Source organism: Nelusetta ayraudi, unplaced genomic scaffold (genome assembly GCF_046127955.1).
Source record: "Nelusetta ayraudi isolate G7.1 ecotype Tasmania unplaced genomic scaffold, CSIRO-AGI_Nayr_v1 ptg000050l, whole genome shotgun sequence".
Classification (NCBI taxonomy): Eukaryota; Metazoa; Chordata; class Actinopteri; order Tetraodontiformes; family Monacanthidae; genus Nelusetta; species Nelusetta ayraudi.
The window spans coordinates 2,520,489-2,546,285 of record NW_027466100.1 but is presented as its reverse complement, the minus strand read 5'-3'; the positions used below and the strand labels follow the sequence as shown (position 1 = coordinate 2,546,285).

The 25,797-nt window shown below is 45.6% G+C and overlaps 4 protein-coding genes across 5 annotated transcripts; 1 reads left to right on the top strand and 3 right to left on the bottom strand.

Annotated features, from left to right (window-relative positions):
* Positions 1 to 233: 233 nt before the first annotated feature.
* Positions 234 to 6,008, bottom strand: slc25a20 (solute carrier family 25 member 20). 2 transcript variants are annotated; one of them, XM_076037141.1, is made up of 10 exons: positions 5,878 to 6,008; positions 5,644 to 5,762; positions 4,914 to 5,006; positions 4,702 to 4,829; positions 4,454 to 4,544; positions 4,197 to 4,314; positions 2,825 to 2,897; positions 2,636 to 2,745; positions 1,810 to 1,934; positions 234 to 940 (listed from the first exon to the last, which is right to left on the bottom strand). In XM_076037141.1, the coding sequence occupies exons 2-10, from the start codon at positions 5,746 to 5,748 to the stop codon at positions 878 to 880; spliced, it is 906 nt and encodes a 301-aa protein (XP_075893256.1). In that variant the 5' UTR covers positions 5,749 to 5,762; positions 5,878 to 6,008; the 3' UTR covers positions 234 to 877. The 2 variants fall into 2 exon arrangements, with proteins under 2 accessions (XP_075893256.1, XP_075893257.1); XM_076037142.1 differs by having other exon boundaries at positions 5,644 to 5,780; positions 5,878 to 5,991.
* A 1,294-nt stretch (positions 6,009 to 7,302) lies between these two features.
* nckipsd (NCK interacting protein with SH3 domain) lies at positions 7,303 to 17,550 on the bottom strand. The gene is made up of 13 exons (XM_076036935.1): positions 16,831 to 17,550; positions 15,874 to 15,986; positions 15,585 to 15,795; positions 14,961 to 15,036; positions 14,169 to 14,788; positions 12,923 to 13,093; positions 12,230 to 12,316; positions 11,616 to 11,754; positions 11,427 to 11,507; positions 11,109 to 11,237; positions 10,504 to 10,593; positions 10,240 to 10,412; positions 7,303 to 9,032 (listed from the first exon to the last, which is right to left on the bottom strand). Exons 1-13 carry the CDS (start codon positions 16,999 to 17,001, stop codon positions 8,817 to 8,819), a joined length of 2,277 nt encoding a protein of 758 aa, XP_075893050.1. The 5' UTR covers positions 17,002 to 17,550; the 3' UTR covers positions 7,303 to 8,816.
* Positions 17,551 to 17,654: 104 nt separating this feature from the next.
* ndufaf3 (NADH:ubiquinone oxidoreductase complex assembly factor) lies at positions 17,655 to 20,549 on the top strand. Its single transcript, XM_076036938.1, has 5 exons — positions 17,655 to 17,814; positions 18,949 to 19,144; positions 19,253 to 19,319; positions 19,512 to 19,612; positions 19,726 to 20,549. The coding sequence occupies exons 1-5, from the start codon at positions 17,726 to 17,728 to the stop codon at positions 19,831 to 19,833; spliced, it is 561 nt and encodes a 186-aa protein (XP_075893053.1). The 5' UTR covers positions 17,655 to 17,725; the 3' UTR covers positions 19,834 to 20,549.
* Positions 20,550 to 20,914: 365 nt separating this feature from the next.
* Positions 20,915 to 23,979, bottom strand: LOC142895708 (rab GDP dissociation inhibitor alpha). The gene is made up of 9 exons (XM_076036937.1): positions 23,892 to 23,979; positions 23,607 to 23,741; positions 23,330 to 23,528; positions 23,099 to 23,230; positions 22,795 to 22,894; positions 21,796 to 21,967; positions 21,530 to 21,674; positions 21,389 to 21,443; positions 20,915 to 21,269 (listed from the first exon to the last, which is right to left on the bottom strand). Exons 1-9 carry the CDS (start codon positions 23,947 to 23,949, stop codon positions 21,123 to 21,125), a joined length of 1,143 nt encoding a protein of 380 aa, XP_075893052.1. The 5' UTR covers positions 23,950 to 23,979; the 3' UTR covers positions 20,915 to 21,122.
* Between the last annotated feature and the right edge of the window lie 1,818 nt (positions 23,980 to 25,797).

The following is a 25,797-nucleotide window of genomic DNA, read 5'->3' as shown; positions in this document are numbered from 1 at the left end:
TGAGTACGGAGTGGGACCTTTAAAGCTATTTTGAGTAACGGGAACCGAAAAAAAAAAAAAAAAAACATGACAAAGCAACAATTTAAGAACAGAAAAACTTTTATCTCATGATTGACTGGACATTATCTGTGAGATCGTGACAAAAAAAAATCTAATTTTTTTTTTTTTTAACTATTTCAGTACTACTCAACATTTTGTCACTTTGATGATTATGCATACATAGAATGAACCAATCACAATCAAATGAGATATCGTTTTAATGCAAGTGTGGACTTGGCTCTTATCATTCTGCACACACCACACATTCACCTAACACTCAATCAGCGTCGTCATCCCCCCCCCCAACATGTTTTTACATTTCAAACTAAAATGAATGCGACAGTACAGAAGCAGCAGACAGTTTAAAAGATCAAACACACGGGACAGAAACAGCACCATTTCCCTGATATACACATCTACTCGCACATAGGTAAGGCACGCATGTTCAGGCCACTCCTTATTTCTATATAAAAATAAAAAAATAAAAATAAAAAAAATCTAAAGAAAAAGAAACTGGGAAAAGAGAAAAGGAGTGAGAACATTCGACTGTCTGTCTGTGTGCGTGTGTGTGTGTTGTGCCCACGTGTGTGTAAGCTCGAGTATGTTTTGGTGCAGGCGCGGACGCGTCACAAGGTTTCTGCTCTCAATGATCCCCGTGAGGTACCACAGGGGGCTTCATTCAAAATCAACACGCTGTCGAAAACTCGCCTTAAAAACAAAACGAAACAAAAACAATCTTCTTCACTGCGTATTTGTACTTCCCGGGGACTCTCGGGCTGCGTTCAGGGGCGCTCGCTCCCTCGAAGGTTCGACGTTTCCGGGCGACGGCGGCCCGTCATCACAGGTCCGGTGCTAACCAGTTGAGGAACTTCATCGCGAACTCGAATCCTAGGAAGCAGGCCTGGGGGTGGGGGGTGGGAAGAAACGCAGCAGTTGAGTGGATCCGCTCAGACGCTGCTTTCAGTGGATGATAAAGGCTCAGAAATTGCCGTGAGAAATCCATTACAGGTGAAGATGCGGGGAGGTACAAGAGTTGAAAAGCGACCGCTACACAACAGCAACAGTGTCAGGTCCGAAACTGAGGGAAACCCAAACATGTCTGCCAGCTCATAGAAATGTTGCCCCCTGAAGGCTGAATGAAGCGCTACAGCAGAGAAGCGCTCCCTTAAACTCCCTGCAGTTGATGACTTGAATGACAGCACCTGGCTTCAGTTCATTAGCAGGATCACGCTGCAGCTCAGCAGCTCAGTGTGACTGCAGCAGGCAGGGGAGAAGGACGCCGTTCAGCTTGGTCAAAGCCACAAACAGGCCACCGGTATGGACAACAACAACAACTGCTGACACTGACCAATTTCTTAATTGAGAGTGTTTATGGTTTGTGTTAGGAGTTTAACTTTTCTATGGAATGATAGAAATTAAGCTGATTTGAGTTAAGAGCAGTATTAATCCTGGTTTGAGTCCTTTTTTTTTTAATGCTGCTAAACAATTTGTCATTTTTAAAGCAACAGATTTAGGCTGTACTATTTAAGTTAAATATTGACTGTATATTTTGTTTCATTTGAAGGTTTACAACCCGAATCTTCTTGGAACTTCCGTTGTAAAAAAAATTTGTTAGTGAGTTGTTCCATGCATGTTCAAGGCAGACCAGGCCATTTCAAGTTGGGCAGGGCTGAACGAGCTAAATTAACTTGACAAACAGGCAAAGACCGGGATGTGGATGCTGCTAAAGAGGCTAATGCTACGCGCCGACTGAACGAGAAGTTGACTCACAGCGTTAGCGGGGAATGCTCGAAGCATGACGGCACTGAAGCCCTTGTAGAGGGAGCCCACGCCCTCCTCCCTGATCAGCTCCCGCAGGACGTCACGGAAGCCGTTGGGGTACTTTCCTTCAGGGGCTGCAGGGCGAAACAAAATTGATTTTTCTTTTTTCTTTTTTTTTTTTGAAGTGTAGAAACGAGTGAGCTGGGTTAACACAACAGCCGCAAGTCAAGGTTTGTTCATAACTGGGAGTTTTAACCCAAAGAGAGACTACTTGCAGGATACAAGACTAGTTTTGTATCTCAGTGCCTTGATGTTTGTGAATCAAGGCACCAAAAACTGGAATTATTTGAACAAATACATTTCAATTTAAATATTACAATTGAAAAAGGTGCATCCGGAAAAAAAAAAAAAAACTTGAGACAAGAACAAACCTGTTCTTATCTCAAACAACTCGCCCATTATTCCAAAACCAGCTGAAACAACAACCTTAAAAAAAAAAGTACAAAAAGGAAAAAAGAAATTCCAAAAATATCTACTTTGTCATCATGTGCATCACAATACACACTGGAGTTAAAATTACAGAAAGCTTAGACTCAGAAAAATTGTAACAAAAGAATTTTCTGAATTGATTGAAGTCAACTAGTCATTTCTGCTTCATTGTTTTCAGAATGCAATTCAAAATAAAATTGCTGGCTTTGATGAACATTTATTCTAATCATTCTTCGTATTTCCAAATATTTAACTCCTCAAACAAATTCCACTCTGAAGGAATGTGTCAGGCAAACTCCCAATTTCACGCCTGAACAAAAGAAATTTTAAGCAGGCGTCGACAAACCTGTCTGGAAACGGGACTTGAGCACATCAGGTGGGATGGCGACGGCCCAGTTGAAGATTCCGGCCATCCCCCCAGCAAACAGGATGCTGGGAACGCTGAGCTCATTGTGGCTGCGGGGCAGAATCAACGAGCTCAGAGCTGCTTTTTCACGCAGAACCAACAGACGTGAAGCGTGGTGACACTATTTACCTTTTCCCCGGCGGTGTGAGGAGGTTCTTCAGCCACTCGTAAGAGGTGAAGTACATTCCACTGGCTGGCACGTCTGAGTTGCAAACACGGAATGTGGCGTTACTTCAGCTGCAGCAACGTGAACAATGCCATGCCTGAAATACTGGGAAATGCCCCCTAAAATTCCTGATCATACTATATAAGACAACATTTTAGTCCGTTGCATAAGGACGGTGTAACATCAACTGGAGTAGAATTCCACATTGGACTCCTCTGCCGACCTCGACCTCTATTACTATTATAACTATCTAAACTAGGCATGGTTAGTTGAAACTGTGCAAGCGCTGCATGGTAATGCTTTATGAACCTAATTAAAACTTAATCAGCTTGAGAGTCTGGGTGCAAACAAGAGATTTTAAATCGAAATTGGATTCATTAGTGGAGACAATGTTAAAAAAAGAGTTTTCCTCTAGGGTGCTTCCGGGCTGTGCGCCTTATCTTACAAAATGTCAAAGTTTTGCACTTTATTCCTTCACCGTTGCTCAAGATGATAGAAAAATCTTTTATTTTTAAAGTGATGTTTGGTGAAAGTCGTCACCTTATCCACACTGGGATTCATTTTATGTTTGGTTCTTAAGTTTTCACTTTATTCCCAACTAAGGGACCTTCATCTTTGTGAAGAACCCGTTTATTTTGCAAAGTGAAGTTTGGTGAAAGTGAGGTTCTCACTTCATTAATCCCAAGGGATTCATCTTTGGTCATGAACACTGTAAATGTTGACACTTCACTAAACCCAAGGAGGATTTACAGGATCTTTCAGTTGCACTGCATTCCCAATAGGGACTTTTGTTTGTTATTTTTCTTCAAAAAATAAAGATAAAATCTTTGAAATAATTGATTCCATTGTCTTTTGTAGTCTTACCACAAAAAAAATCGAAATCAAAAATTGAGTTTTCAGAAAAAAAAAAAAGTGGTTTATCTTTTTTTTTTAAGGGCTGAATTCTTTTGGATGTTGTCTATGTTGAGCTCTTTAGGGAGTCATCAATGGATTGTTGTTTGTCGAGGCTCGTTCACAGGCAGCCAAAGGTTAACCACTGAAGTTGCATATCAGGAACAACATGCGTCCAGTGCAGGCGCCTTCACATTTACGCTTCTTTATCCGGCCGTAAAATAATAAATGTCCTCTAATAAATAGCCGCTATCAAACAACTCATTGTACTGATTTGTAACAAACAGCTTAAAATGACGTCTGCTTGTTGGAATCGTATCGGAACTCAGGCTCTGTTGCACCTCTTTTGCAGAATTTCGTAGAGCTGAAGTCTTTTTTACGTTCTCAGTAATGATCAACTTATTGCACATGTCAGCTGCTCGGCTGCGAGTTTTAGATGAGCACCTCTCATGAGAGTCAGAGCGGTGCCTTTGTAGATCCCTCTGATCCCGGACTGCCTGTACAGCTGCTTGACGCAGTCCATGGGCCCGGCGTAGGTCACCTTTCCCGTCGTTGCCTGGATCTGCGCACACGGAGACGTTGATACAGCAAAAGAGAACAGAGCTTCGAGTGACACGGCGTCAGTGACGAGAAGAAAAAGCAGAAAGGTGCGGCTCTGTTCAGGAGCCATTGCGTAAGGCATGAAAAGTGTGACCTCTGACCTGCAGGAGGCATTTAATGCGCTCGCCGGGAGCCATGATGGCCGTGGTGAACACCCCCGACAGCATTCCCGCGGCAAACAGCTGTGGATACCTGCAGGGGGTCCACACACACACACACACACACACACACACACACACACACACACACACACACACACACACACACACACACACACACACACACACACACAGAGTCACCCAGACAGCTCGAGCCGGACCCGGGCATCGGCGACGGCAGCGAGGCCTACGTCAGAATATCGTCGGGGGTTTTCTGCTGCAGCTTCTTGCCGAGTCCGAACCCGAAAAAGCAGACGGCAAACATGGGCGTGACCCCCACGATGGGAGCCGCCATGCCTCTGTAGAGCCCCTTCATCCCCTGCGGGGGAGACGAGACGAGAGAGGACAAAACATTGAAGCACAGATGGCCAGGGGGAAGTTGCTTTCGTCGCGCCGTCCCCACCTCTTTGCCCAGGGTCTTCTTGAAACAGTCGATGGTCCCGGCGTACAGCGGGCTCTCTCCAGGTTTGGGTTTGGGCTGAGTCTGTAAACGCACCTGTGGGATGAAAATGAGGGGTGTCACAGCAACCTCGACTCTTTGCGGACCACGCGTGGAGGAAGTGGAGAAGAGCAAATGTCCGAGGGATTGATCAGGAAGTCAGAGACGCGGCTAACTGTCCAGTTGCTGATGATGAGCACGGCTACTGTGTGAGATGGTAATACATCAAGCACGACTTGCAGGTTTTTGGCAGAGGGACACTTAAGACATTGAAACAAAGCAAATTGACATGAAAAAAATACGTAAAGGTCCCATATAAATGTATTTGTTACCCTTGACTATAGTGGAGCATCCAGGCAAGATTAGTGAGTAAACAAGCATTCTGCAGCCCTCCAGAAAATATTAGTTAGCCCGGTGTTTGCAGGCTCCTGCTCCTGCCGAAAAGCTCGAGACAAATCCTAGCAATGACTGACATCCTTTACAATCATGTAAAGCATTTTCAGCCAACAAGTCAGCGAACAGCTGAGTCATATAAGAATGTGGGTCAAAGCTGCAGCCTGACCCGGGAACACCGGACCCCCGTGTCAACTGTCCCGCGGATGGTTCTTCCGTCTACTCCAGCGCCCGATGTTCTTTGTTAGGTTTTTTTTTTTATTTTTCCGCGCAAGGGAGACAAGCGACAGCAGTTACTGACTTTGATGGTGTCCAGCGGGTGACCGGCGAAGACGAGGCAAATCCCTCCGAACCCCCCGGCGAAGAAGTTCTTCAGGGGGCTGATCGGCTGCGGCTGCTTGGACATTTTGACTCTCGGTTCTGCCGTAAGACAACAAACTAACACACGCAGAGGCAGCAGAGTTAACACCAAAACTAATTCGCTGCAATCTTAGACACACGAGAAGAGGTGTGCGTGCGAGAGACTACGTGTTACCTGGTCGTCTGAGGCTCAGCGCTGTGTTGGTGTTTGTCCCTGAAGCCCTCCGGACCTTTCACCCACTTATTTACAACGACCTGTCAGACAGCCACTCGGCTCCCCTCCGGTACGACGCAGTTTAGTTTCCGGGTGGAAACCGTCGAAGTCGGAACGGTCGTTATTTTAACTAAACAGATTTTTAAAAAATACTAAAAATGCAATAACAATAACGACAATAATGCGAAAAATAACAAATATCACAAACAACATTTTTAATTGGACACACTCTTAACGAGTGCACATTTAGCGTACTATTCTGAAGATTAAAAAATGTTTGCAAAGCTGTTATAACAATTTATAAAAAATATAATCTTACGTTTTAACGTAACTTTGACACAGTGATTTGCGTGATTGGTTATACCATGCATTTGACCAGAATTAAAATCAAATCGAGCAAATAAACAAATAAAAAATAATAATATCGATGTGACTTCTGACATTCAAAACCAAACACAATCTGCTATACTTTTTGGTTTATAGACCATGGGCCATGGTATTTTATCCCTCTCCAGAGTATCTTCTAAGGCTTTTTAAATGTTATTATGAAGATGGTATTGACACTCTATTGTTCTGAAACCTTAAATACTCATGGCATGAGTGAATTGATCCTTATTCGAGCCCATGTGACCCAATATCCCTAGCAGTTATTTTGCATGATACTATTGTGACCCAAGGTTCTCCCGAATTGTCAACCGCACTTTTCTAATTCACTACAGTGTACATACAGAGTCATTGAGATTACCACCCTCACAGCAGCAGTGATTGTCAGAGGAGAGACACTGCTGCTAACCACTTTTAGGCTGCTCTTCCACTGCACCAGAACTTCTATTTTCAGCTGGACTGTTTCCCTTGATGATGCACCTGTCCTGTCTCCTAACTGCTGTTTTATGTCTGGCTCAGAGGGCCCTATTCCTCTTTGCATATGCTTACTTCCTTAGACACAGACGTCCTTTAATTCACCTTAAAATAATAGACAAAGACCACCACCACCACCACCACCACGTTTCAAAACAATACAAACTATAGTCTGCATAGATATCCCTATTCACATAACTACATTTGATGTGCTTTGTGGTAATGGTGACAAAGCAGATAAGTTAATTGTGGGGGCTAAAATGTTAATCTGGGTGTCTCTTTACATGCTGCTCTGCCTTTTAACATGAGGGAAAAAACCCACCTATTACACCATACTTGAATTGGTATGTATGTATGTACAGTAACTTAATGATTTTTATAATTGGGGTAAACTGTGTATGAAACGGAATACATATAATTTAAGTAAAATTTTTAAGTGAAACCCTCTCCCACCTCCTGATTTTTGTGTGATGGAAAATTGATTAATGACTCAAAACTCAAGGGAGGACTTCTGACAAAAATACAACCTTGTTTGTTAAAATATAGCTTTATTAGTTTTATTATAATAACACAGCCATTACAGTTCTGCAGACAATGTTAATGGAAGTACAAGGCCTTCTTTCATTCTTTCTCTCTCTTTCTCTCTCTCACACACACGCTCACGCGCTTGTAAACAGACAAAATCAATTAATAAAACGCTCAGGCGCTAACTAAAAAGTAACATATCTGGATCCGGGCTACCTTGTCATCCGTTTTTCCGATACAGGAATCATGTTGGGGACTAAAACAAGGTAAGTGAAGTTAGGAGAATGTTAACAACAACAAAGTGGGAGAGGATTCAGGACTGGGATCCACAGGAAGATTTCAAATACAAACATTTCCTCTTGAATGCCTTATTTCAAGTGGGAACATCAGAAACATGCCCCCTGCACAAGACTGACTGAGATGAGATGAGATGTGTTTTACCAGCATGAAGCCGCACGCTTTCACGAGACACGGTATATTTCTGAGATTCCAAGTTGCGATTAAGTCTTGTTGCAGCGCTGTTTGCTGTTTAAATACGAAAGCAGCATTTGGACAAAAGCTCTTCAGTCCAAAAGACACTGAACACTCAGTTCCTTCTAATGCCGGAGGAGATTTGCATATGTACGTACTGAGTGACGATCACGACATGTCTGGAGGGCAGCGGCAGACAAAACGTCAGGGAATCAGTTTGCAGCTGAGAAAGTCACTACATCTTAAGTAATGCAGACGCACACGGCCGACGTGTGCGCTTATCATAAGCAAACATGTTCAACTTGACAATTGTTAATTATAAATAATGAGTGAAAGAGAAGAGGTCAGGTTCAGAGATGTTGAAAAATAATATGTAATACAGTTTGCTCCCACTCACAGGGAGGCACAGCCAGCTTTCTCACAGTCCAACAATGGTACATTTATCAGTAACACAATTTCACATCTGCTCTCACTCATCAAGAACCTTTTTGATAATTCCCAAAAATGCTTTGGATAAAGTTGGTTCAGGGAAGTCAAGTTTTATTCCTGGTTGTTTGTCTTCTCCTCACTCTAAACAGCTACTTCTTCTATGACTATTAAGGCGATTATTGCTTGATGACGACGGTGAGACGGATCTCAGGTTTGGCCTTTGTGTTTGGCTATTTTTAAACCCAACACACAACAAAGTTTTCCTCTTCATTTTCGCGACAAAGCTAAACCTCTCACACCGTTTCAGATAAGATCCATTTGAGGGGGAGAAAAACAAGGTGCCTGATTTCACTCTGTAGTCGTCATGTGCTTGCCCCCAAAAACTTTAGTCCAAGAAATGCTGGCGAGAGGGATTAGCTTCTCTCATCGCAGGCTGGCACAGAACATGATATTCTCATTATTACCCTTTGCAAAATTCTCTTTGCTCCAAAGCGGCCAAAAATAAGTGACCGGCTAACTTGCCACCCACCCAAGTAACTAAGCAACAGACCAACGGAGATGTGCTACAGTGCCTCCCTGCAGTAGAGCAGAAGTACAGTGTGAGAATGTTCTCCTGACTAGTTCTGGATCTGCGGGAACTCCTTGAAGATCTGCTGCACGATCAGCTTATCCATCTGCTTTGCTGTTCTGCTCCCTTCGTCCTCCCCGAGATCTTCCTCCTCCCTGAGAATCCTCTGCAGCGCCCCCTGCAGGTCAGACAGACGGTGCCGGTGCTCCAGATAGTCTGTCGAGCCGATGATGGAGTGCATGAGGGAGAGGTACTCCATCCGCAGCTTGAACGGGAGATGCAAAGGGGACTGTGGTCAGGTTTGTGAGGGTAACATTGTTTTCGGAGTGCGCTTTAGAGACGCTGGTGAATAGATTTTGTTGATTTCAGACAGCGACAGGCACCATGAGTGCCATGGGCATCCTTACCTCAGTGTTTTTCAATCTTTTTTTACATTGAAAAAAATTCCATGGCACAACACCGACCAAAAATATTAAAAAAAAATGACACTTTTTAGCCTAATAATGAAAATATAGTCTCTTAATTTATTTACACTCACTCAGCGTGAAACCTGGGCCTGTTTGGATGCACACAGAGCGGATATCATGGGAGGAATTAAGGCAGGAAAACAGGCTCACATTAATTTTAAAGCACTCAACACTGGAATGTTGTTATATTTTAAAGACCAATTAAATCAAATTGGATCATTTTTCCCAGCACACCCGACATTATCTCACGATCGGTGTTGGCAAATAATCTATTGTTAAATAATCAACTACCGTAATCAAACTTTTTTTTTTTTTTTTTTTTAGTAACGGAGTAATGTAATGGGATTACTGTGGAGAAACTGGTAATTATAGCATAATTACTTTACCAAGTAACGATTTCATTACTTTTTTTGAAATATTTTGCAAGCTAAAAATGTCTTCTTATCCACAAAACGTCTGAAATTTAAAAAAAACTACCGAAAACAACGATGTCGCAGATTGATGATGCCGCCGTGCATGCAATGTCGTTGCAATGCAACGACGCACCAAAACATGCATGGCGACGGCAAAAGAAAAAAACAGCTTAACAGTTTGTAGCTGGAAATGCAAACATTATTTTGAGTTCATCTCGTCTAAATCAAAGAATATTGTTGTTCGTTGTACTGTTATGTGCGGCAAACAAGACGTTCTCAACTGTTACTCTATCTTCACTTTAACTTTAATTGATTACTTATGAAACAAAGTAGTTAAATTAGTAATTAGATTACTTTTTTTTAAAAGGAGTAATCAGTAATCAGTAGTTGGACTACTTTTATAGAGTAATCCTAACAACACTGCTCACAGTACGCCAGTGTGCCGCAGGACACACTGCCTTACCTAATCCTGCAGTAGAGTTCTTTTACAAAATATGAAACATCCGTCTTTGAAAGGCTTGCAACAATCAGCAGATCTCCTGTGTGTGTGTGTGTGTGTGTGTGTGTGTGTGTGTGTGTGTGCGTTTCTCACCTTGTCGCCAGGCGAGAGATCAGATATTTGTCGAACGGCGATGTCGATCATCACCATCATATCGGAGCTGTAGAAGATGTCCGCTGTCTCCCGGTTGGCAAAAACATCTTGCAGGAACTTGAGCACCGAGTGCGGCGCAGGTGGGGTGTGCTTGAACATGCACACGGGGTCGTCTGGGGAGGGAGGCGCATGGCTTTTGTAACATCGCACTCAAATCACAGTCGAAGCAAGCTGCAGACTGAGGGAGGATGGTTGCGACTTTACCGCCTCGGTTGAGGAGCAGAAGCACTTTCTCTGATAGGACTTTAACGTTCTTCTTCTTCAGCTCCTGCATAATCACGTTGTTGCTTGGCACTGGAGGAAACAGACAGAGGAGCCATTAGGACAGCATCATTAGTAGCTAAATTAGGCTTAAATTGGACAATCTCCTGTCCAATTGTCAAATTGTGCATTATTGTCAAATAGTTCCCATGTGTGGAAATTGTGGTTATTTTTCATCCCGGTCAACAGTGGGGAAAACACCATATTTAGCCTTCTGTTTACAGCCGGCAGCAAAAATGTTTGGTTTTAGCCTCTATCTAAAACTGATCATTTGTAGCGTCTTCCAGGGTCGGCAGGGGAGGAAAACAATGTGGCCACCAGGGGGTGTCAGAGGACGGAATTAAAACCTTGGCGGATTTGTTCTGGTAAACGTGGACCGGCCTGGTCACGCTCAGTTTGTGACGAACTTTTTTCATCTCTGGGGAACTTCACGAGCACACATATTATTGTGCGGGAAGCTTTGGCACAAATTGGCACCTTTCGGTCTGCGTCTATCCCGCTTTGCCCTACGCGCGACGCCTGCTGTCTCAATGCACGGCTCCATTTACCAGTGTGGTGCAGGTTGAAGGACAGCAGGAGGTTCAGGAAGATGTCCGGCAGCTGCTCGGTGGGATCGGAGGGCAGGCCGTCCTCCACCACGCCCAGGAGGAACTCCACAAACTCTGCATTCAAGTGTTCTGAGAGCAAGTAGGACAGGGATTACGATCCTGATCGCAGAGGACGGAAATACACGCGTTAACCGTTGCCTTGGCCCAGCAAAACCTTTAACAATCTGTCAGGGAGATGAAGACGGAGGCAATCTTGCGCTGATTAAGAGGAGCCAGTCACTGATCCATCATTGTTGAGAGATTAAGATAATACCATACCATAGTGATGATATGGCACCTGCTCGCCCATCGAGAAGATCATAGTGAGCACTAACGCCGAGTAACACATCTTCTGGTGTTCTGATGACGCAAACAACAGACATGTGAAAACACAGCTAAAGCACCGTTGGAGGGATTTTTGGATTTTTTTCTCGCTGCAAAACGAGTGTAAAATCTGCGAATCTCCACCTTGTGTGTCCGCCTGGAGGTCCCTGGCCAGCTCCATGGGCAGGATGGAGTTGAGGAGGGTGGAAATGAGAGCAGAGCTCAGGCTGCACATCGCCCCGAAGACTTTGAGCAGCAGCAGCCGCAGAGACACGCGGTGCTCCTGGACCGCGAGAGACAGCGAGAGAAAGCAAAGCGCACAATGAGACCGGCACGTACGTCGGTGCAGCAACGGTGACAAACCTGCGCAAGGTCACACTTCGACCTTTCAGACGGTGTGAGTAAATTTTTACATCTAATCTCGCACGTGCGTGTAGCTCTGCAATTCTTGACAAAGTTCTTGTCGGTAATAGAGAGAAAATGAGAGCGAGTCCATTTACGTAAAACTCAAGATTTTCTACTTGCGCCCCGAAGATTTTAAGTGCGGGGCCTCCGTGCTCCTCGTGAAAATGTTAGTGCGGAGCCCCGCTGTGGCTGACCAGCGGCTACGCTCCTGATTATGCAACACAAAACCGCTCACATGCTCTACGGCACAAGTGTAACTCATCAGAGGGCAAAGAAGATTTCAGATGCTAAATCTCCCCGCGGGCATTTGCAACGATTGCGTTCGAAAATCTCTGTGCCTTTTCCTGCCGTACCATTTGATAATACGAAACCAGCGAGTGCACGTTTTCATAGTCGTCGGCCTTGCACATCCTCTTGCACACCTCCGGATCTGCGTCCGTCTGCGGAGGGAACAAGAGGACATTCAGACACAGCAGCATCGTAAAGGGAATTATGGTAAAGATGTAATCTTGTGGGAATCCAAGGTCAGACACACACACACACACACACACACACACACATACACACACACATACACACACACACACACACACACACACAGAGGATTATAGGGCCCATTAGCTCATGTGGACATCCTGACCCTGATCTGAGTTTTGGTTGGGACGAACTGCCAACAAAGAATATTTGGCAGCCCATAGAAGTCCCTTAATCAGAGTTTACCACACAGTCAGATCTGTGAGATAGTCTGAGCCGGCCTGATCCTATCAAAAGTGTCTGGTGCTCACAGAGTGACATCTGGGTTACTGTCGTGGGATTCGGGGGGGGGGAATGCAAAGATGAATCGGCGAAAAGCCACAGTAGCAGTGTGTTACTATTTAAATTTAAACTCCGTTTCTAATGCTGTTTTTTGGTTACTGTCCTACTTTTTTTTTTGACATTTGGTGTTTTTATTTCTAAGCACACTGCATCTTAGTTTCTTCGTAAGGTACGTCCATTCACGGCTGCAACGTCCCGCTGCCTGGTGAAGGGAGCTTCCTGCGTCGTACCAGGATCTTCAGCAGCTCCTCCAGGTAGCAGGCGATGAGGGCGTGGTCTTCGTGGAGGGCCCAGCTGCGCTGCTGGGAGTCGTCGCGGTGGCGGGCGAGGTCGCTGAAGATCACCTCCAGCCGCTGCTCATCGTGACACACCTGACCCTGCGGCAGCGCTGTGCTCTGGTCCTGCAGAGACATAAATTCATGTGACTCACGCAGGAACCTGAAAAACCAGTACTGCGGTGGAATTCATTACTCTCACACACGGAAAGTTAAACTTGAACTGAAGCATGAATCCTAAGCATCGCTTTGTGTTCTCTTATTATTGCAGTGACAAAAAGAAATAACAAATATAAATTTGTTCATCTTTCACCCATATCTAAAAAAAATATAATTTCCACCTGATTCCAATTAATAACAGTGTATACGAAGAGCGTCACTTTGAACCAGTTGTTTGTCTTTTGTTTCATGTTTGTGTTCATGAAAACTTGATCAATGTACCTGTTCACTTGTTAAGTAAGTTGACGATTATTATTATTATTTTTTTTACTATGGCCTTTTAACTGAACCTCTGAAGTATTTTGGTGAACGGCAGAAGCAAAGGATTTGACTCTTTCACACAGTTTCTCCATCAGTCTGGCCTGAATCATGGTTTCACCTTCTGGATACTTTCCACACGTGAGGTACAAGCAGTTCTCTTGTGTATCGCTTTGTTTGCAGTTTATCCAGCATTTCCCCTCAAATTCTTCACCAATTTTTAAAATTCAGTTTCAATGCAATGGTGTCACATGTCCTAAAGTGACATAAATGCATCTAAAATTAACGTATTGGTGGAATCGGAGAGAAGCACAAGAGTTTTTTTTTTTTTTTTTTTAAAAAGCCTGTGTTTCTATTAAATGGCAATCGAGCCTGTAAAGAGAAAAATGAGTCTGTGGTTTACTAAGAAAAAAAAAATGCTGCCCTAAATATACAGCAACTGTCGCTTGTGGTCATGACTCGCACCATGTCGCTCACACCCACAGAAAGCGAGAGACAAAGATAGGACAAAATCAGCAAATGGAACAAGACCTATATTGACGCAGTTTTCGGGCTGCAGCGTCTCTCGCTGTAGTAGCTCGAGTTCTCGTCAGCTGCATTCTTAAACGGCAACTCTGACTCGAACTCCGCCTCTCAAAAATAAAGATGCAAACAGAGAACCCACAGGAGCAAACTCTAACGACACTCGTGACAAATACACGTGCACATTTAACCCGACCCTGACCTTGCTCTCCACCAGAGAGATGAGAACCTGCTCCAGGGCAGAGGAGGCCTGGGGCAGCGCCGTCTGCAGGTGTCCCACCACCACGCCCACGGCCACCCGCGACAGCTCGTAACTCAGCGCCGTGTTCTTCCGCACCAGCTCGATCAGCTCGGCGCCGATGGTCGGCGAGAGCGGCTCGGCGGGAGTGGGGCTGCGCGGGGGGGTGGCGGGGGGGCTCTCGGCAACCGACGGCGGGGCCACGGGCCACTCGGCGTCCGGCTGGTCTGCCGCGCCCCCCTCCTGCTGCTGCTGCTGCTGCTGCTGCTGCTGCTGCTGCTGCGGCGGGGGGGTCGGCTGAGGGGGCTGCGGCGCCGGGCTCTTCTTGCCGGCGGCCTGCAGGGGGGGGGCGGCCGAGGAGGGCGGTGGCGCTGGCGGCGCCTCCCCGCCGTCCGGGGGTGCGGCGGCCGAGGGCTTGGCGCGGGACGGCACGGGGGGCGGCGGCGTGCTGGACACGCTGGGCAGGCTGACGTCGGAGGAGACGGCGGAGTGGGAGGAGCCCGACTCCAAGGAGGCGGTGCTGATGGAGAGGGAGGGGGCGGGCGAGGGAGCCAGGGAGGACACTCTGGACGGGACCTCCGGCTCTGCAGGAGGGGAGGAGAGGGGGGGGGGGGGTGATCCGGTTACAGTGGGGACAGGGTGAGAAGGAGCCGGCGGTCTAAGAATAGAGTGTTTGTGAAGCGAGGAGCCGCGGCGTTCGCCGTCGACACGCAGCGTCGACACGGGACACCGCGGCCACAGGAAGTGATGTCGCACCTGGACGCTGGCTGTTCCGCTGCTTCTCCGGGGGAGGGGGGGCCACGGGGGCTGTGCGTCGAGTCTGGAGAGGCACCTGAAGGAGGAGAAGGACATGACACGGGGTTGTGAAAGTGTGTGCACAAAGCTGATTTGCACCGGCACAAATACCAGAAACATGTTATATTTAGGGTATAATTGCACTTCTGCAATTTCACATCTCCTTATTTGGCTTAATGCCCATTCACTGATGACTCTGGCTTCAAAAACTAAAAAGAAAATACTATTACTACTACTACTAGTACTACTATTACTACTACTATTACTACTACTTCTGAAGTAATGGCTGGTCAGGGAAGATGACAGAAAGATGATAAAAAAAATTGATGGATGCAATAATAATAATAATAATAATAATAATAATAATAATAATAATAATAATAATAATAATAATAATAATGGTAATAATATCTAAAAAGAACAAATCACAAGTCAGGTTCAACAAACAATAAATTAGAGGTAGAGAAAAAGTGCCTGAAAAAACCTGCAATGATAAATAATAAACGTGGCTCCAATGAATCTCATAATTATTACAAACCAACGATTGACAAAAGTGAGCGTGACCTCCACGCATCCAGGCGGTACCTGGTAGAAGCCCTGGTCCCCCTGCATGTTGTCCATGCTTCCCGACAGCGGCATGTTCCCTTGCCGGCCGTACTCTCTGCTCAGGCCGTTGGCCGGAGGCGGCGTCTGGCTCAGAGAGATCTCACTGTTGGAGGACGGCAGGCCTTGTTTGGAGCCAGACGTCGAGGAGCTCCTTCGTGCCAGGGTCTCCTTTCTGTGATGAATCAACTTTCTGCAACGGAGGACAGAATTTGCATCTTTGCGCACGGCCTCAATAGACGGAAACTTGAATGCCAGCGTGTGAACTCACTGCAGGACGTCTCTCTGTTCCAGATTGTACTTGCCGCCGTTTTTCAAGGCCACATTGTGTATTCCCTCGATCGCTCTGTCGATGGACTGCAGCACCTCGTCCTGCTCTGGGGCCTGCCAAAGAAACAGTTGGTTAGGGGGCAGGGAGAGGACGCCACGACTCCATGAAATTTTCATTAACATGATGATTAAAATTTGAACAAAAGCCGAGAAAAGGACCGAGGCTCCGGGCCTGCGTTGACTTCGGGCAGAAACAAACTGGGGCAGTTATCTAACAAACAAGAGCCGACAGCCACGTTAACCAGTGACACACGCTCGCATTGGGGCTCAGTAACCAGGATACGGGAGGGCATTCCTACTGGAGCCTGCGCTTTCAACAGGCGCAAGCTGGAACTAGTTCCTCTCCAGTCTGGATCCCAGGGAAACAGTGCAGGAGATGAGGGTGTGACTGGGGGGCCGGATCAAAAGCTGCTGTCACAGGGGCTGAAAGAAGCCTCAAGCACAGGATCAATCTCGATAACAAGAAGAGGAAGTGCACCAAAATAGACGGATTAAGCTTTTGTGCCCTTTGTCTGTGGCTTTTGCTTCCTGTCTCATATCTTATTCCGTATCATCCCTGAAAAGTGAAGCTCCTCGCTGTCGCAGTGAGCGGCTGCAGTGCAGTGCAGAAGGCCACACGTCACGCAGCCTCCCCCTCCCCGACAATTCCCCGCTAGGTCCCCGCTAGTTCCCCGGTGACTGTGCATTCCTGTCTTGTGTGACAGCGGGGGGTGAGATTTAACCGTGACCTGCGCTGGCGTACACGGGCTACACTTTCACCGCATCTGTCTCCCTCGATCGCATCAAGTCAACCGCCGTGTGACGCCGCCGCGGCTCCGCTTTGGATCCCGCCGAGAGCCACCCTTCCCTTCCCTTCCCTTCGACCGCCTCCCCCCCGCCAGAACTAAGTGTTGTTTACCTGGATCTTTTCAATGTACGACGCCGGGATGTAGCCGGTCTCGCCCGACGTGCAGCGGGAGCCCAGCCACCAGTGTTTGTTGCTCCTCTCCAGGATTAAGAAGCTTTCTCCAGCCGCGAAGTGCAGCGAGTTGGGCTCCGCGGATCGGAAAGCGTACAGTGACCGGTACATGCTTTATCGACACTCCAAAACAAACAAGCAAAAAAAATAAAAATAAAAATAAAAAAGCGTTAAGGAAAATGGCGATAGACGCGGTACCACGCGATATGGAGTAATTCGGGTGGAAATAATCTGTCCAGCTGGAGGTGATTTAAAGAGCCCGTGGAGGCATGGCCACGGAGATCTGCGCTGTCTATTTACAATGCAGCTCGAATCATCTGACCCATGACTTCTTCCAGTAAGCGCCACAGGAGGCGCTGTCAAGACTCGAACACGCCCCCAAGACATTTTAATCGAACACCGAGCACTCCATGAGGGCCAATTGACATAAAATGTACAATTTTGCTTTTGCACGCAGCGACCATCCCTTGTGACAACATCAGTGTCGGTATATATTTGAATTGGGTAGCAATGTGAGAGGTGTTACACAGACGGTCCATGGGTAAAGTGAGTGAAACGCACACCATAGCTAGATCGTAAACAGATTATTTATGACCTGTTGTATAGGCCGGTTTGAGGCTCATATGAATTTACATAAATATAAATGTAACAACACGAATTCACATCGCAAGGTATGGCCATTTATCAAACATATACCCTGTTACAAAGTCTGCAGTCAACGGGTAAAGGTGGCATGGGCGTTCGATTTTGCGTTACACAACACCGGAAGTTAGCACCATGTGTCACACAGAAACGCTTCCCCCTCACTCGCCGCCGGTTGCTGCGCGCTGTCAACATGGCCAGTGCCGCTTGTGCCAGATTCCTCCTTCAGAGATCAACACACGGCTTCCTCTTCTCTTCCAGGGCAACGCCTTCTCTCACAAGGTCGGCTGGTTCACATATACTAATCCTAAATCGCATGGTGTAAATACATACATTCAGCGCGATTGTTTCATGCTCAGACATTTCACCCCTCTTCCCTGACGCTGATCCTGGGAGAGACGTCATTGAAATTGTTCATTGCATTTACGAAATCTCTGGGCAGTGTTAAATGGATTTCGACACATTCAATTCGAGGTTCCGGTGCAAATTATACTCGTAAGGTTGCGTAGAAAAACATATATCATTATCCGTAATAATTTATTTTTGTTCCTCCTTACAATAAACAGTGCGGGGTCACCGAGGATAACACAGACTCTAATCTCCAAGTTTGTTCTCCATCACTGTCGAGGACAAATGATTACAGTTGCATTGGTAACGATTATAAGTAGCGTTTTCTGTTCTATAAACCACTAATCAGTTACGTTTTGATTAATTGTTAAATATAGGACTTTTGCCCATAAAATGTCTGGGACAAAAATGAAAAAATAAAATGAAATGAGATAAAATAGAATAAAACCACAGACTAGTTTTTCCTATGCTTTCTGTCGTCCCGAAGTCTTGTATTTTTGGTGCAGTTTTTATTCCCCCCGAATGTCCTTTCAATCGTTCATTGTAACTTTTAAGAAAAAAGCTTTTTAAAATCGAACGCAATCAGGCAACTCTGGCTCCATCTGGTGGACTCACGCTGTCTAGTGGGCGGTGCTCACCTCGAAACTACTCAGCCGTTATTTACCCTTCCTCCGGATGAAACAGTTGTATATGTGCAGATATCACAAACATACCACGAACAAATGTATAAATAAACATTGGCGAAGAATGCGTGTGAACGAATGCACTAAGTGCCCTAAATGTGCAGATGATTTCTTGTCGGCCTGTCGCGCAGACCACAGTGTTAACTGGGCAAGCAGAAATGTTAGTTCCTGCTTTGTGCACGCAGCCCTGCGGCTGTTGGCTGTTATTCCCGGTAGCAGGTTGCCATTAGGGTTTTGGCACTCTCATAGGGCCACATGGCAGCCCACAGCACGGCAGCACCGCTCTCTGCAACATTCATACGCAGAATAATCAAGTGTGAGTCATACTGGGTGACTGCTGTGTGGGTTACAAAGCATTTGTCCTGATTTTGTTGTCTTTCCCCAGTCCATTCTTGTGTCGCGGACACAGATTAGGCCCCAGCGATGATGAAATGTACCAGCGGACCACCGTGTCCGTCATGCAGAAGGAGCCTGGCAGCGGGGCCATGATCAACAGCTACAGTTCGCACGGTTTTAGCATCGATGGCAACATGGTGCTCGGGCCATGCGCTGTGCTGCCTCCTGCCATCCTTCAGTGGAACGTGAGAGCAGCTTTCAAACTGCCTTCTCTTCTTTTGTATTGGCTGGGTCAAATTAAAGCATCAGATTTTTCTTAATTGGTTTGCGCCTGTGTTTTTCCACGTCTGCAGGTCGGCAGCCATAGAGACATCACAGAGGAGAGCGTCTCACTTTTCCATATGGTTGAACCAAGAATAGGTAAAAAAACAAAAAAAAAACAAACACCCAAGACAAAACATAAAACGAGTGATGGAATAAACATTGAAACAGTTTCAAATAAAATCCTCACTTTCATTTGACTTTTTGATGAGGACTGTTTGAAGCACTGTCTGTTGTGCATGAGCTTCAAAGATGAGGCACATTTGACTTGGAGCCTTGATTTTCTTGCAGAGATCCTTGTGCTGGGCACAGGTGCACGCCTTGAGCGGATCGACCCGTCAGTGCTCGCTCTACTCAAGAAGAAAGGCATCGCTGTGGAGGTGCAAGACACGGTAAGGCACCAACGTTTCTTCCGCATGACTGAAAAAGAGGTTCTGCCTGACTGAAAGTTATTTGCAAATGAGCTGAGCTTCCCCAATTTGTGCTTCTTTTACTTGTTTTGCAGCCCAATGCATGCGCGACCTTTAACTTCCTGACGGCCGAGCGCAGGGTGGCTGCTGCGGGTCTCATCCCCACGCCAATCAGCACCGCACTGGATCTGACAAACGTATGAGTGTTTCACCTGTGACATGGTCATGACAAAGTCAGAGCCCACAGGCACAAACTCGGAAACTTCTGACTCTGAAGAAGCAGCCGCTGTGACTTGATCCCAACTGTCATAGGTGAACGTGATGAATTCATTTGAGAGTGGAGTTGGATTCTTTGTCCGGGCAACCATGTCTGTTCTGTTGTTCTGTCCACTGTTGTAAAGTGTACGTCTGTCCTTGTTAAGAGATGTGTTAATGCTTTGGAATACACGCAGTCACCTGAAAGGCTCGTTTCTGAACAGTGAACCTGTTCCAATTTAGTCTTTGAAAATAAATGAACAAAAAAAAAAGAACATTTCAAACAGTTACAAAACATCAAAAATAAAAGCAGGTTTTTAAAAATGTACGTACAAGTGTTTCAGAGGAAGCCATAGAATCGTAAACAGTTGGGAGTAAAAACAAACTAAAGCTTTTTCTGCTTCGCTCTGGCCAGCAACTAGACCACTAGACCACGGGCTAGACCACGAGTTCCTGTTTTTTAACACATTACCAACTAGACACTGAGCAACACAGCACTACTAAAAAAGGAAAATGTCAATTCTCTTCTCTTCTTATTACTGACACACCAAGTATTTTTTTGGAGGGGAAAATTGGTATCTGTCCAAAAGTGGGTTTAATGTATTTAACGTATACATTTAATAAAGCAAGTATTTATTTTCCTGGAAAAGAGGAATGCTGCATTTTTGTTTTTTCTTTTAAGCAACGATTATGTGCCAGCTCTCCACGTGAGGTGCTGGCTGCCCTTCACTGGGTTAAGCCTCTTTGCTCCGCACGTCTGTCTGTCTGTCTGTCTGTCTGTCTGTCCTCTGCCTCCTGCAGCTCTGCCACCAGCGAGCTGCCTGACATTACTGAGTGGCTTTGTCCCCACTGAACATAAGCTCCACAAATAAGAGACTCCATAAATCCTCTGAGCATCACCGTGATTCATATCTAATTATCATCCTCTGTGCCACATGGTCAACCCTGGTCTCAATGTTTCAATCCCTCTCCGCACACACACTACACTTTTACTGTATATCAGCCTTACACAAATACAAACACACAAGCCATTTTTAATTCATTTGTATCAACAAGATCAACAAAATGTATTATTAGGCCTACCCCTTTACACCCCTTATTTTACTATTTCACACCCAAGAGAGACTTTATGAGGAATAAAAGACACTCAACATTCTGTCTAAGTGCTAGAAAAAACAACCCCAGTGCAATCCTATTTCCAGCTGCTGGATGGTTTGATCTTGATGTTTGAAGCAGCTCAGTCATCGTCAGACGTGTGCGACTGGTGTCTCTTCGATCCTCTGATACAGAGTTCTGCCCCGGTGATGCGGCTGTACATGTCCTTGATGTCCTCACACTCAGACTCAAAGTGATTTGTTGCATCGTACGAGCGTGACACAAATATCTAGCAAACACAAAGAATGGACAATCATTACATCTCCGCTTCTGGTTTTTATCCACCTAACTTTTCAGAGAAAAATGTTTTCTTTTATTTATTTATTTATTTATTTATTTATTTTTTACCTGATTCTTTTTTCCATCATCGTTTGGAACAAGCAGGTGACGGACAGATACAAATCTGAGTGGTGACGGGAAACATTTGTCAGTGTTGAGTTTTCGCATTTTTACAGCAGTGAGATGAGAGACTGGATGAACGTCACCAACTTCTGCATGATGGGCTCCAGAAGATCCAGGCCTGGTTGGATTTCCCTCTCCGGGTTGGTGGTTTCTGCCATCGTGCTCACAGTGGCGATGTACACACCGTCGGCAGCCACATTGTGAGAGTAGGACACCACAGATATGTAAATATCTGCATGGAACAATCCAGAGAAAGTGTGATAAACTAATAAAGATAATAATATCGAATGATTACAATATTACCTGGATCAGAGTAATATTGTTGAGATCATGGAACGGAAACAGAAAAATACCTGATTTCCTGTTGAGCTGTGCCTGGGGGATGATGATTTGACAGGAGTTGGCCTCATGGCTGTTTTTGACTGGATGATTTAGCAAACAGATGACTCTGATGACACGCCCCATTTTCCTCACACACTTCGGAGCATATGTTGGGTCACAGATGAGCTGTTTGCAGTAGAACAGCTGTTCAGGAAGAAAAGGCAGGACTATCAACTATGCAAACTGCCACTTGCGATCTCATACTTTTTTTTTTTTTAAATGTGTATGCGCACTGTAAAATCAGGAAAGAGATTTCAAAAACCAAAGCTGTGGGCTGTGTTTTATGAATTTCCAAGAATTTAAAAATAATAACAATGATAAAATCCAGCCATGAGTCACTCTTGCTCTCTCCATTTTTCAGAACGCTGGAGATGTGCCCTTTCAAAAAAAAAAAAAAATACACAACGATACTTCTCTTGGTTGCGTTTGTGCCACACAAAGCTCTAGTGTTTCTCATAAGTGCTTTTCTGTCTTCCACAGAAGAAGAATGCATGCAGAGTTTGTATTCAGGAAGGAGGAGCGAAGTTGCAACTGGCCTTTCTCACTAGTCTGAGAAGTAAAAGCGTAAAACTTTTCACCAGGCATATATATATATATATACATATATATATATATATATACATATATATATACATATATATGTATATATATATATATATATACATATATACATATATATATGTATATATATATATATATATATATATATATATATATATATATATATATATATATATATATATACATATATATATGTATACACATATATATGTACATGTATGAAATCAGTTTAAAAGAAATCTAATTGGTGCCTACATTTCTTAACAGGTACTGAATCATTGTTTATGTTGCTTGTGAATTTTCTATGTCACTTTTTGTATAAATGCCAACATTTTAATAACCTTTTTTTGCTAAACACTTCAGCATAGCATCAGTTTTCATACTCTTCTCTCAGAATGGGCTCTCCTTACCTTTCCATCAGACTTCACTGCTTTCACTTTGCCGTTGTCCATCACTATCTCATCCACGGCTCTGTTGAGCAGAAATGTGCCGCCATACTCTGCACTCAGTCTGAAACACACACACCCACACACACACACACACACACACACACACACACACACACACACACACACACACACACGATGAACAGTGAGTGCTGAATTTGTGCACCGCGGTCTGCGTTACTGGAATTAAAAATCAAAACGGCAGAAGAACGGCTGGCATGCTGTGCTGAAAGAAGCCCGGCTGAAATCTGATTTGTGATTATTTGACCTGGCGAATCCCTGAGGCAGCTCCCCGAGCCCATACACAGGGTAGATGTATGGACTGGCTTTGTGTCGGGTGAGAGACTCTGAGTAAAGCTTGATCCGGCTGATGGTTTCCAAACATGGCTGATCCAGATAGCTACGAGATCACCAGGACAGAGGGAATGACAGGGCAAGTTTAAAGAAAAATATATGATTACTGTGATTGCTATCTGGTTTGTACGTGGCTCTGACCGACCTGTCATTATTATGCAAGGCTATGGCGTGACCCGTGAACTCCATGACGTCCTGTCCAAGGTCGAAACGAGACAGAAGGTCCCGTGTGGTGGTTTTGTTGGGATCAATGTCCTGGTAGGTCCGTGGGTTCCTCTCATTAAAGTTCTGGATGAAAAGAAGCAGCTTCCTGAACCGTCTCTTGTCAAACATGCCCAGCAAATCTGAAAGAGGAACGTTTTCTGCTCAGTCATATGTGGAACACGTCCAGCTGGAGCATTTCGAGGCAGCTTGCAGGTCACCTGAAGCGTGGGCCTCTTCGTCCGTGGCTGGGACTTTGTGCAGCTTTCCTGCTTTGTACACGTAGCTGCCGCCGATCACCTTGAAGTCCACATAGCGTGTGACTTCAGTGTGGACCAAGATCTGCACCAGCTCACCTGATGCATATGTTTATGTTGAGACAGACAGACAGACAGACAGACAGACAGACAGACGGACAGACAGACGGACGAAGATGACTCATTTGAACTACAATCATGGCATCAAAATGTTTCACAAAGATGGGATGAAAATCCTCCTGCTCTCACCGCTGGCAAGAAAGAATTTGGGGATGAGGTCAATGTTCCACTCTTTTCCACGGCCCATATACTCAGCAGGAGCCTCAGCCTTAAACCTCTTGTAGAGCTGTAATGGGAACACACGCCACTTAACAGCAATATAGCAGCAGTTCCTCCCCCCCCGCACCCCCCTCCCCCCTTTGTTTGAGTTTATGTCCAGTTTGTGATTAAAGCACGCACCTGCTCAAGTGGAGAAATAGATGCACTCTCTCCTCCATAGTAAGAGTGTCTGTCTATGTGAAGAATCTTTTTCCCACTCTGGGACAGAAGACCGGACAGGATACACTCCTGAGGCGGTGAACAGTCAAACACATCCACACGTCAACAGCGAGGTCATCAAAACGATGCGAGTCCCTTAAATCAGTCGACAGGAATTCAGAAACTGCAGCGTGAACGCTGAGCTTAGACACAATATCGCAATCTCATTTAAGTAACGTGAAATAAATATTAATCGACTGACAATGGCAAACGCTTACTTGATCGGGCAAATTTCTCTAAAAAAAACTAAATTGAACAGTTGTGCAGTTCCGCACTAAGCAGCTGACGCAGATTTCTTACCTTGAGTCCAGTTCCGAGCACAATGACATCATATTCCTGCATCCTGGCACTCGCTCTGCTTGTCTCTTGCCAATCGACTTGATTAAATCCTGGATGGTTTACTGAGTGACCCTCAGTGCAGTGTTGTGACTGTGATGTGTGTTGCGCATGTGAGGGCCCGCTGTGTGATGAGCGACGTGGATGTTTCAGTTACAGGTTTGATGATAAGTAACAGTAATTGCTTCGTGTTCTCCTTTGCCATAATCCTCTTAAGACTGTCACATCTAGGCTTTGTATGTGTGCGTGCGTGCGTGTCTGATTGAGAGAAGCTGAAGAGGCGGAGTTCTCTGTTGTGGAATAGTGGTGCGCTCTCAAATATGACATCAACATGTTAAATTTAAAAAAAAACCACAATACACAAAGTCAAAGTAAATGCAAATAAATAAATACAAGGTTCCTTTCTCATTACTGATAGACTGCATATAAAAAACACACAGTTGGACAGGGCAGATTCAATTTTGAAACAAAGTATGCACTTATCCAGTTTATAGAAGTAGTGAAGGAGTATGTGAAGTTGATGTGAGGGAAAAAGACTGGCTAGAGCACAATAGAGCATCATATATGTTTTTAATAATCGAAAAGTAAAACAAAAATAAAACACTCCCCCCTGAACTGCCACCTTATCGTGGTGGGGGAGTTTGAGTGCCCGAATGAGGTTCGGTCACACTGGGTGACGGGACAGACTAAGAGCAGTTCACAAACCCCCCATGGATAAAATCAAAAAAAGGATCGTGACGTCGCCCGGTATGGCGCAACCTGGGCCCCACCCTGGAGCCAGGCCCGGGGTTGGGGCTCGCATGCGAGCGCCTGGTGGCCGGGCCTTTGCCCACGGGGCCCGGCTGGGCCCAGCCCGAACGAGCAACGTGGGTCCTACCTCCTGTGGGCTCACCACCCGCAGAGGAAGCCGTAGGGGTCGGGTGCAGTGTGGTTCGGGCAGCGGTTGAGGCGGAGGGCCTCGACAGCCCGGGCCTCGGAAGCTGCCTCTGGCTGTAGGGACATGGAATGTCACCTCGCTGGGGGGGAAGGAGCTCGAGCTGGTGCAGGAGGTTGAGAGGTACCGGCTAGATATAGTCGGGCTCACCTCCACGCACAGCATGGGCTCTGGAACCCAGCTCCTCGAGAGGGGCTGGACTCTCCATTTGTCTGGCGTTGCCCGCGGTGAGCGGCGGCGGGCTGGTGTGGGCGTGCTTATTGCCCCACAGCTTAGCCGTCACGTGTTGGAGTTTACCCCGGTGAACGAGAGGGTCGTGTCCCTGCTGACGGTGGCAGTGCAGAGTAC